At 45.1% G+C, this 12233-nt stretch overlaps 1 protein-coding gene across 8 annotated transcripts in view; it reads right to left on the bottom strand.

Annotated features, from left to right (window-relative positions):
• MTMR3 (myotubularin related protein 3) overlaps positions 1-12233 on the bottom strand; it is a 75681-nt gene that overhangs the window by 20331 nt on the left and 43117 nt on the right. For all 8 annotated transcript variants that reach the window (XM_063416046.1, XM_063416044.1, XM_063416049.1 and 5 more), the window contains 4 exons: positions 11164-11246; positions 8506-8672; positions 5491-5587; positions 4584-4697 (listed from right to left, as the gene is read on the bottom strand). In XM_063416046.1, coding sequence (XP_063272116.1) covers positions 4584-4697; positions 5491-5587; positions 8506-8672; positions 11164-11246 — 461 coding nt within the window. The remainder of the gene's footprint in view (positions 1-4583; positions 4698-5490; positions 5588-8505; positions 8673-11163; positions 11247-12233) is intronic.

Here is a 12233-nt window from a genome sequence, read left to right as displayed (position 1 = left end):
GGCCCTGGCAGGGGCTCTGAGCTCTCCCTGGAGCCTTCTCCTCTCCAGGTGAGCACCCCCAGCTCTCCCAGCCTGGCTCCAGAGCAGAGGGGCTCCAGCCCTTGGAGCATCTCCATGGCCTCCTGTAGACTCTCTCCAGCAGCTCCAGGTCCTTCCTGTGCTGGGCCCAGGGCTGGGGCAGCTGTGCAGGTGGGGCCTCACCTGAGTGGGGCAGGAGGGAAGAACTTCCCCCTCCCCTGCTGCCCACACTGGGGGATCAGCCCAGGGCACAGGTGCATTTTTGGGAATAACAGCTTTTCATGCAGAGGTGTCACTGGGCAATGCTTTCCTCACCCAGGAGTCCTCCCCAACCCTGGATTTCCAAAGTGTGCACCTGCCAATTACAATTCCTGTAAGTTATGATGCAGAAAAAAATTCTAGAGCATTCCTGCAAACAAACTGCCCACCTCAGCTTCAGGGCAACCAGCAGTTGTTCACTTCCCTCTAACCAGGCAACCCAGAGTGCCGAGGGTCAGCTTAACCTTTACGCAAATCTCAACAGTCTCAGCCCTGAACAGGAAGCCAGCCTACCCAAAGCAGCCAGTGTTGACTTCTTGGCTCTGAGCACTCTGATGGATGTTTCTGGAGGTGTGACAGGCTGGTTTGTGCTGTGCTGTCAGAGCTGTCACCCCGGGGTGCTGGCGGCACCTCCTCCGCAGTGTCCCTGCGGGCACCGCGTGGGTGCTGCCGCCTCCTGCTCCTCATCCAACAACAACAGGGACAGGCTCCGTGGTGCTGAGCCTCCAAGTGATCAAACAGGCTGGGATATGGGTTTGAAGTATTTTTCATAGCTCTTTTATAATTGTTTCATATAAAATCGCTTCAGTGAGAGGAAGCACTGACACGCTGCATTAGGCGAGGCAAAGGAAAAGCGATGCGAAGCCACGGCTCTTACACCAGGTGCCAACCGACTTGCAGGCACAGGGAAATGGATTTCTGCTGGAATTAATGGCCTTCCACAAACAGCTCTACCCATTGCAAATTAGTTCAGGATAAAATACGTGCCAATCACTGAAAGGCCACCTAGTTCCCCGCTATGCTTGCACAAATAAAAGAAAATAAAACATCATTATACGTGTAAGAAATCTATTTTGAACAGAGCAGCTCATTTATTTTTCCATATGTTCTCCCAGATTTCATTACTACCTGCTGCAGAATAATTTTCATAGGTTCATAAAGAGTTATATTTTCATCTCCAGGTCCTTGCCTCGCATTATACAAATAATGAAGAACCATTAGGCCAGGAGATGAGCTCGTTGGTGGCTGTGCAGCCCCATCAGTGCCCTGCACAAATCTGCCACATTCAGAGGTACCAGAAATCTGCACACAGTTCACTTGGGAGGGCTGAGGAATCCCACTCATTCCAGCTGGACTAGCCACAGGGATCAAGAACAGCCAGTGTGATGCTGAGATCCCTGGGGATAGTGCTGGGACAAGAGGGGATCACTCAGAGCTCAGGAAGAAAACAAAATGATTCAAAAAACTTAAAGCAAGACCTTCATGGAAAATTCCCTAGAGACAAAAAAACCTGCAACCCCCCTGCAGAAACCAAGAGTAAATAGCATTAGGTAACTCTGGAGCCCTTTACAAGGTATTGTACAGCTGCAGGATGTACACACGTACACCTTTGCACAGGCTTCATCCTCCCCATGTTCAAACCACCTTGGAGTACAACAATAAATCCCCCAAGTCCCTGTAACCACAGAGCAGGGAGGAGCAAGAAGGGTGAACTGCTCCCTGTGCTGCATTTCTGAACCACCAGCACTGTAATGGAAATCCCTTTGCTGCAGTTCAGGGATGTAACTCCAGGCAGGAACAGAACTTCTGTGCCACAGGATCCCTGCACTTGTGTGGGGCCTCACTGAGAGCAGTGCAAGGCTGAAGGACACTTCCACACAGAGAACCTCCAGGGAGGTTCTACAAGGTAGGAAGCCCTCTCCACTGTCTTCTAAAAAGAGCCTAAGAGCCTTCTCCATAACACTGATTTTCTGGGGCCAGATTTATCTACATAAATTCTTGTTCCCAGAGAGTTTGAGGCTGCCCCTGGATCCCTGGCAGTGTCCAAGGCCAGGCTGGACAGGGCTTGGAGCAGCCTGGGACAGTGGAAGGTGTCCCCGCCCATGGCAGAGGGTGGAATCAGATGAGCTTTAAGCTCCCTTCCAACCCAATCTGAGTTTCTGTGGCTCTATGAAATCTGTGAAAAGGTTTAAAAAATTGGAAACCGAAAAACTGCATGGTCTGGTGTGAGATTTCTTTAGAAATCTGATCACAGAAAGGAAGCAACGCTCCTGACAGTCCAATCCCCACAGAGCACTCCTGGAGCTTGTCTCCAAATCAGCCTGCTTGGCTTTTCACCCTCGACTGCTTCACTGGGACAAGGAATTTCCTGTTGCCAGTGCCTGTCTCTGGTCCCTGTCCCAGTGTTCTGTATCTGAGACAAGTGATTGGACTTATTTTTTAAAAATCCTGATTACTCTTCTTTTTTCTCTGAAGTAAAGCAAAAAGAGGTTTAATAATGTGATCAATACTGAAACTAAAATCATTACGTCCCAAAATAATTTCAATGGATAAAAGATGTTGAATAAGCACTTACCCCTTACTCCATTAAAGTAAGAAAAAAGGCTGGGGTTTTATACATATGTATATATATTAAAAAATAAAGCTATATATGGAATTCCAGTCACAGAATCATGGAATGATTTGGGAGGGAAAGGACCTTAAAACTCAGCCTGTTCCACCCCCTGCCATGGGCAGGGACAATTTCCCCTAGACCAGGATGCTCCAAGCCCAGTCCAACCTAGAATCCTCCTCCCCTCACTGCTGTGAGTTCTATTAGAGCCCAGAGTGATGAACTGGATGTCTTGAAAAATCTATTACTAAATGTCAAGATAAAGAAAAAAAAAACCTCAAAAAAGAGAAACACTTTTATCTCACTGATTTGAAGCTCAGCAATGAAACCTCATGTGTGGTTTACCACCCAGAGCCTCAGCAGACTGCAGAAAATTGAACATGGGGACAGAACAATTTCAGTCTCTGTGGTCTTTTGACTTTTCAATTGCTCTTCTGAAAACCCCCGGAATGCAAGGTGTTCCCAGGAATGAGAACAAAGTGCTTCTGTGCAGTGATGACAGGAGGGGGAGTGCTGCCCTGGGGAAGCGTGTCTGCAGGTGAGGTGCCCCCTAATTATGTGACAACTGCAGAAAAAGCTGAACCCAAACCCACACATAAATCGTATTATTCTTCTTTATACATATAATATATATATATATTACATATATATACACACACATTTAATACTGTAATACTAAAAGAGATAAGAGAAACCCGGGTTTTTATAAGTCAGCATATGCTGGAAAGCATTTTCCCCTTCCCAGAGCTGAGCAGAGGAGGGAACAACTCCTTCACCATTCCAAAAGAGACCACATTAAACTCCTTTGTTGTCTGGGAGGAAAAGAAGGAAAGACAGGAGGATTTAAAGATAATGGTTTGCTGCCATGAGCCAATTTGTTCTGCCTTCACTGAACAAGAACCCTTAAGCTCAGTAAATAGAGTTTTGTGGACTGCAGCTCTCCTGCCCTTGGCTCCTCCAACGCAAGCTCCAAGGATCTGCCAGCTCTCCTGCTCTCCATGTCCACAAGGAATGGGTGCCAAGGCTTAGGGAATATCAGGATTCATTACCTTTTTAATCCCTTTGTCATCTAATGTTTTAAAGAGATTTTAAAGATTTATGGAAGGATAACCACCCCAGGAAAGGGGCCATGGTATTAAATGACAGGTTTATAGAACGCTTTGGGTGGAAACAGACCTTACAGCTCACCTCATTCCATCCTCTGCCATGGGCAGGGACACCTCTCACTACATGAGGCTGCTCCAAGCCCTGTCCAATCTGGCCTTGGACACTTCCAGAGACGGGGCAGCCATCAAATATCCACAAAATTCCAAACATTTGAAAAAACAGCTGCGGAAATGTATTTCCTATTAAAGAAACTGCCAAAACCCAGTCTCTCAGACAAGCAGTTTTATTATGAAGAATTGCTGGACTCCATCTAAGGAAGGGTCTGTGTAATTAAAACTATCTAAAATATGGAGATAGAACTAAACTGTACATTAATTTTTAATCTGAGTTTTAGATCTCCTTCAAGTAATTTTGGTATTTGTCCTTGTTTATACTGCAGTCTGAAAATCAGCCAGATGAGTCAAGGAAAAGCCATAGGAGTACCCAACCAGGGTTATTTATCAGTTCTCCTCTGATGTCTTCATCTTCCATTTTTCCATTTTCATATTAAGAAAAGTTAAAAATCAATCTTAACTGGGGTGACTGCCCCAGGAATGATTTGCAGGAGATGCAAATGCTGAGTGCTCCTCTAGTGTGTGTGTGGAATTCTAAACACAACCCATTATTCCCACTCGGAGCGCACGTGGAGCGTCTGCTTTACCCAGAGCAGCCTGAGCACTCCCAAAATCCCCAGTTATGACTTACTGCAGCTTTTCTCTGCAGCACTGCCCGTTTGCAGCCTGCTGGGGGCCGCTGCAGCTGCCCTCACCTGTACACCACGGCAGGGATGCGCTTCCAGGAGCGGAAGCTGGCCACGCTCTCCAGCTCCTTGTCCGTGATCCAGGCGGGAACGATGATCTCCTGGGGGTAACTGCCACACAGCCTGGGGAGAGGAGCACAGTCAGGGCTGGGAGCAGCTCCACACTGCCCAGAGAGCACAAAGCAGCACTGCAGGAACTGACAGCCCTTTGGTTAATTCCTGCTCCCTGGACGTTAATAAACTCCCCTTGTCCAGCAGGAAACATGGAGGGATGGCTCTTTCTCCTTCCCTCGGCTTGCAGAGGCCAAAGCAGAGACTCCTCCTGCAGGGAGCCCCAGCTGGAGCCATTACCCTGCACAGCAGAGCACTCACACTGCTCCATCACACAGTGTTCCTGCTGGGTTTGTCTGAGCTGCGGCGGCCAGAACACCCTGAACCCCCAGCTGGGGCTCACAGAGCACCTTCCTCTGCTCCGCAGCCCAGAGAGGGCTTTGGTCTGCACTTTGAGCACCTCAGAAAGTGTTTTCTCTTACTTCATCTACAAATTTAACTCTTCCAAACCTGCTTGGGTTTCTTTTTAAATACACGTCTTTGTAGTAAGTTAGAGAATAAGAAACAATAAAAAATGTCTTTAAAAGTTCAAACTCCACTCTTTGCACACTTAGGATCTCCCTTAGAATGCTGATTCTCTAATAAATCACATCAAAACCTGGTATTTTCAAGCCTAAAAAACTCTAGCAGCTAATAAAACATTAAATACTTTAAAGCACATTTTTTCTATAAACCAACAACAACAACAAAAAAAATCATAATTCTGATTTGTCCTTTCTTTGGAACTGTAGGAGTTGAAAAAAGTTTCAGTAATTGAGTGTTTTGAGATGCAGTTTGGCTGTGGAGGAGCAGCCCCAGCACTCACTTGTACTTCTCATTGATGTTGGAAATCCTCCAGGCATTGTTCATATCAAACCCCATCCGCTCCACTTCGTTCTTAAACCTGGAAGTTACATGTTCTCCTGGGGATCAAGAGCACAGGGGGAAAATGAATGGGAAATAAGAAACTGAGATTCCTGCCTTGCAAAACAGAGAAAAAACCAGCACATCCCTCAGTCCAAACCCACCAGCTGCATTGCACAACCCCATTCAGACATTTCACTGATGTCTCTCCCTGGCCAACTCTCCAGAAATGCCAGAGTCCAACAAGGAGTTTTTCCCTGAAATTACCAACTTCTGGAAATTTGTATTAAAAACTGTAGACCAGTTTTTAATTAAAAATTAAAATAAAAATTAAAAATGCTGTAGACCAGAACCAAGGCCATCAGCAAAAGAACTGAGATCCATCAGCAATCCGGGTGGGCTGGTCAGAAGTTCAGAACAATTTTCTATCAAAGAGAAGAATGTGAAGCTCTGGTGAAAGGGTAGGACCTGGAATGTGCCCTGGAACGTGGGCAATCCACTGAATATGCATTTCCAGCCCCAGGTTTCCTGTATGGCTGGAGGCAAGTCCTGTCATTTATCCTGCATCTCGGTTTTCCATCGTAAATTGGACATTATTCTTCCATGAGGCATGCGGAGATAGAGAGGTAAAATGCATAAATGATTGTTTGACACAAATATCAGTCACAAGAGCCTCACAAACTCCTGGATGAATACACTAAAGGAAGTGGAATGAGCCCCATTTATTTCCTAGACACTTTTGTTTCAAAGTCTCAAAATACAGTTGAAAAATATACAATGGCAATAAAGAATAAGAAGACAGAAAGTCTAGAAAATGAGAGAAAATTTCCAGGTTTCCAGGGCTAAGAAAAGTGCTAAATTTAATGACGATGTGAGCAGCACTAGATAAGTGATTCTGAAAGTCCATCCATCGCTTGTCTCTTTAAATTACTGTATCATTAAATCCTGAGGCAGAGCAGCACCCAAGGGGGAAAAATCTGCTGCAAAATTAATGCTTAAAGTATTACATCTTCCCATTAAATATTTTAGAAAACCCTTAAAGTCTCTCAATCCCCCAGATATCTGTAGATCCACGTTTAATTCCAAGACATAAATGTACATTTCTGAAATGATTTTTAATGCCACGTTACAGAACAATTAGAAATAAATATAAATAGGCAAATTAAAAATATAGACAGCAGCCTAATTACAGGACTTAATTAACTACAGTGTTATAAAGATCCTTTGTCAAGAGCAGAGGTGGAATTGGACAATACATTCCAGCCAGGAAGCAACCTCTGCCAGCTTTGTCCTTACCAGTGACTTATTAAATTTAAAAATCCCACAAATTGTTTCACTGGAGCACCACAAGGACGGGCTTCCCAATCAGCTGCTCCTTGAAACTTGTGCTACATCCTTAAGGAGTTTTTTGGATAGCAAACGAGAATACTGGAAATATCCCCAGTCAATGCTGCTCAGCCTGGTCGGTTTTAAGAGAAATACATAAAGCTACATGAAAATCAAATATTCTGTTTGATTTTTCCCTCTTAATTTTTAGCTACTGTGCAGCCACAGGTTCTCCTCCTGGAAACGAAACCCCAATCTTAATATTTTGTCCATTTCTCCTGAACTGCTCGTTTTTAAGAGGCACTTTGAGCCAACACTGATAATGTTTAGAAGCATCCCAATCCACTCTCAAAATCCCAGGGAAAGCAAACTAGATATTTTGTGGGCTTGTGCTTCCTATTAAAGCTGACCCTGTGAGCCACAGCCTGAATCTCTACTACAGACACTGCTAACATAATTTTTCCCAGAAAATGTGCTCTGTTGACACCCGGATGGATTCTAAAGCACTTTTACTACTTTTGTCTGTATCTACCAAATAATAGTCTCCTTGGACATAGAAGAGAAATGACAATGTCTTGGGACTGATTTCTTCAACCACATTTACTCTGATTTATTTCAGCTATAATTCAACTCTTTGAAGGGGAACATCTACCCTCAGCCACAGGCAGCTACAGGGAGATAAAGTTATATTAAAGAAAATTATTTGATAGACAAAGCTGCAAGAAAAAAGTTTGATTGATAAAAGTTAATAAAAAGATAAATGTTGCTTCTTTTTCTTGGAAGTGTCCAAGGCCAGGCTGGACTTGGAACAACGTGGTCTAGTGGATGATGTCCCTGCCCATGGCAGAGGGTGGAATGAGAGGGGCATTAAGGTCCATTCCAATCCAAACCATCCCATGATTGCACGATTATCCTAACCTAGCATCAGGCCAAAGTCCCTCTGTTTCAGCAAGGAACAGGAGACTCAGCAAGCCTTCCACAGCTCTGCTAGCTCCCATTTCCCAAATTTAGCTTAGGAGGGAAAAGCTCTGGGTGTGAAACTCTGCTCTGAGGAGTTTTTGGCATTTTCCAGAAGCTGTTAATGAACTGTGTGAACAGGAACAGGGCCAGGGAGCTCCTCCTCCCATTGTGTGATCGCTGCTCCTCCCCAGACACCACAGACACCAGAGCCTGAGCCCAGCTCCAGTAGCAAGGCCAGAATCCCAGGAACAGCTCTCAGCCTGTAACTGGGACACTTCCCTGAGGCAGTGAATTGTGGCTGACATGAGATCGCAGAGTGCCTGGAAATCAGATTTCTTACACTCAAACAAGTGCTACAACTGCCAGCATGCCAGCTTCAGCTTTTATTTACTTGTGGGCTTCTAAAGCTCTGCAGCAGGGATGGGATTCCACTAAAAAAGGGTCACTGTCTGTGGCTCTGAATGAACCTCAGGAGTAGCTCAGGGGCTCCCTTCTCCTCCACAACCTTCATCCTGGAGATAACTGATCCAGACAAACACGTGTCCATCAACCCCAGTGGTTCAGACTGAAAGCTGCTGCCGTGGTGAATGAAAGGCTGTTGGTTCCACACTGACTGAATTAAACCCACCCCAGTAATTCCCTGGGGATATCCAGGTGCTGCTCTGGTGCTCCCACGGCTGTTCCCACGTACCTGGCCGACACAAGTCCCCGTGCTGCTCCTTCTCACTGGCGTAAACCTCCATGCACCAGGCGTGGTAGGCAAAGGAGAACAGGTCCTCAATCTTGGACGGGGGGCGGATGGCATTGTTCAGCCTCTTCAGCCAGTCCTGACACTGCTCAAAGGTGGAAAACTGACACCTGGCCCAGAGACAAACATCCCACAGTGACTTTCAGGAAGAGAAGCCACTCTAGAAGGTGACAGGCTGAGCATGAAAAGCTCTGTGAGAGCACAAAGTGAGGATTAACACCTCACTGACAACTTAGCTCTGCTTCCATGTGCACTGTAATGGGAAGTAAAATGAAACATGTGGAATGAGTAAGGAAACACTCAGGGAGTCAGGACTGACCAAGCAGCAACATTCTGTGACTGGGAATAAGCAGGGTGTGCCCTGCCAGGAATGAAGGGACATTTCTGCATGTGTTACCTATGAAACCCAGGAAAGATCACTCAGGTCAGAGACAGGAATGTGTTACAGCCCCTTCTCATTGCTGGAATCAGGGGGAAACTCAGAAAGCTATCCCACACATTATAATCTACATAATATAACAATAACCACAGTCCTGTACACAAGAACACGCTGGGAGAGCTGGGGGTGCTCACATGGAGAACAGAAGGCTCCAGGGAGAGCTCAGAGCCCCTGCCAGGGCCTGAAGGGGCTCCAGGAGAGCTGGAGAGGGACTGGGGACAAGGGATGGAGGGACAGGACACAGGGAATGGCTTCCACTGCCAGAGGGCAGGGATGGATGGGAGATTGGGAAGGAATTGTTCCCTGGGAGGGTGGGCAGGCCCTGGCACAGGGTGCCCAGAGCAGCTGTGGCTGCCCCTGGATCCCTGGCAGTGCCCAAGGCCAGGCTGGACAGGGCTTGGAGCAGCCTGGGACAGTGGGAGGTGTCCCTGCCCATGGCAGGAGGGGAATGAGATGGAGTTTAAGGTCCTTTTTAAACTCTTCTCTTTCTGGTTGTGTTGGGAAGCACAGACTGAGCCTTGCCCAATGTTACAGACTAACAACAAGCTGAGAGAATATTCCCCACACAGGACAAACCAGTGTTCAAAGCAGTGCATTAACATGACGTTAGCTTTTCTTTTCAAGAAGGATTCTTGGACTCTTTAGAGTAAAAGGGTGGAAATAAATCAGTGATTTATTTTGCTCTGACATTTTTCTTTAAGATTTTATAGTTATTAAATATTGCCCAAGTATTTCCATTGGGCTCAGTCCTGGTTAATGATGGCATCTGCATTCCCTCGGGGCAGATTTATCTCCCCTAGCTGCAAATAGCTCAGAGCCACAGCGCGGAAGGGAAAAGCCTTGTCCAACATCTCCCAGAGCCGTGAAGAGCTGCAGCCTGAGGTGTTTATTTATTTCCCATCACTGACTGTAAAGCAAGCCCAGACTACTCGCTGAGACAGGATCATTCTCTATTAAACATCCACACTCAGACAAGTTACATCTCACTCTGAATTCTTTCTAAATTATTTTGAAGTTAGTCGTGTAAATAAGGAGTATTATCTCCACTTGAGTTCTATTTCTCAAAATACAAAGTTTGCTCATGAAAAAGAACAAGAACATATTTTAACTCTTCTGTCTCAGTCCCAAACTTCACCATCTCTCAACCACCACCAAGTCCTCAGTCTTGGAGATGCAATTTTGAAAAGAAATTGATAAGGATGGCAAAAATACAAATAATTTGTATTCATTCTACAATTGAAGGGAAATAACAAATTAATGTAGGGAGGAGGGTGACTTTCTCAAATGTCAAGAGCTGCAAGTGAAGAGGAAGTTAGACCTTGAATTCAAATTAAACTAAATATTACTTCTAAAGTAAAATCAGTCCTGGTGAAAAAACAGTCTTTCAGGAAGCAGCTGACCTGTTAAACATTCTGAGTGCTCAGAGATGGCTGGGGCTCCTTTCATTACACAAAAGGTACAGCCAGCAAACATTTAATCAAAAAGAAATGTTCCTTTCTTCTTAATTAAAGTTCATAGATCAAAATTAATTTCTGCAGCAGAAAAGTTAAAAAAAAACACCAGCAAGGTACAAAAAACACCAGCATGGTACAGCTCAGGCTGGGCAGCTCAGAGAGCCCTGGCTCGGCCCTGGGGAAGGACAGGCAGGAGTCACTGCTGCCTGCACTCCTGGATTTAGCACCTTCCTTTACTTTCTCTTCCCTTATTCCATCACAGTCTTTTCCAGGAGGTTACCATGCCTCAGGGACAGTGACTGTACCCTCAAAGGTGTTGAGAATGCGGGGTGAAGCCTCCAAACCCCAAATCTTGATTAAACATACTTGCAATGTGTATCAGTGGCTTTACCTACTTCTGCAGCTATTGATATGGAGATATTGATATAATATTTTAGAGGCAATATTTTAGAACTGATTGCAAAGCAGGGACAAGAAAGTGAAACTAAAATTAATTTCAGAATAAAAGCAAGATCAGCCACATGGGCTCAGAGCAAGGTTTGCTGCAGTCCAACAATGAGACACACAGCCCACCTTCTATAAAAATCAGACAAAATAAAAAGCTTTTGAGGGAAATCAAGTAAGAAACTCCATTTCCTTGAAGCATCCCAGCTGCCCATGGCACGTGGGAAGTAAATTCCTCCCCCCTTAACACTGAGTCTCTCCTACCTTATAACCTTGCAGTCCTTGCAAGTCAAATGAAGCTGGAATATATCCCGGCACTCCACACTCTCGATGAGCTGCAATGGAACCTGCAATTAAACACATCACATTATTTCATTTCAGCAGCAGTAACAGCACTTCTTTGCATACCTCACAAGGATTTATTGTAGGCTACATGGAGCCTGAAGTGAGGAAAACAAAGGAATCCATGTGGAATTACTTCAGCAGCTCTGAGGTTTGGTACCAGGTGTTCATATTCCAGCTCCAGTCCTGTGGAGTCCAAAAGCCCTAAGGGAGCTCCTCTCTCATGGAAGCAGCTTTCTCTCTTCCGGGTCCAAATTTAGGAATCTTAAGATATTTTTAGCTGACGGTGTTTGAAAAGAGCTGCTAAGCAAGATCCCCATTACGGATTGCTGCAGTCTGGATGCTTTTCTATAGCAATATCCAATATTTCCTCCTTAGGGAAAAACCCTTTGGCCTGTTTAGATCAACACTTGTCATGGAAGCAGCCAAATTTAGAGTGATAATGCTGGATCTTCCCCAGTTAAAGCACTGTTATAGACACTTCTGTTTCTTGGCATGTTTAACCAGCAGCAGGTTGGTCAGGCAACACATCAGAGCACATGCAAGTCCATTTAAAGATGAGAAAACCCACCAGATGAAAATATTTATTTTCAGTATTATTTTTGGAACTTTACCTGAGATGGGCAAATGTACATTATTGCCTTAAATGAACAGAAGTCATAAATAACTGTATAAATTTAGCTAATACCTGTAATTAACATGAAGCATAAATCTGTTTGAATTGTTTAGTAGATTACATGGACATTGCACAAGGCAATAAAACCTCTGCTATCCTTTAGTAACATTCCAATACTCTGGTTTTTGCCATCATGGGACTAAGACCCAGCAGTTTAAGGTCTGGCTTGGGGCCTGCAAGATGTGGCTGGAAGAGCCAGGGCTTCTCCATATGCTTGGGCAAGTCCTTGAAGGTCACCTCCAATCAAAGCTCCAGGACAAGGAATCAAGCCAGCATCTTCTCAGGTACCACAAAGCTTAAAAAGTACCTCATTTCG

This window comes from Prinia subflava, chromosome 19 (genome assembly GCF_021018805.1).
Source record: "Prinia subflava isolate CZ2003 ecotype Zambia chromosome 19, Cam_Psub_1.2, whole genome shotgun sequence".
NCBI lineage: Eukaryota > Metazoa > Chordata > Aves > Passeriformes > Cisticolidae > Prinia > Prinia subflava.
Note: the sequence above shows the minus strand (reverse complement) of the source record. Positions and strands in the feature narration are given on the sequence as shown.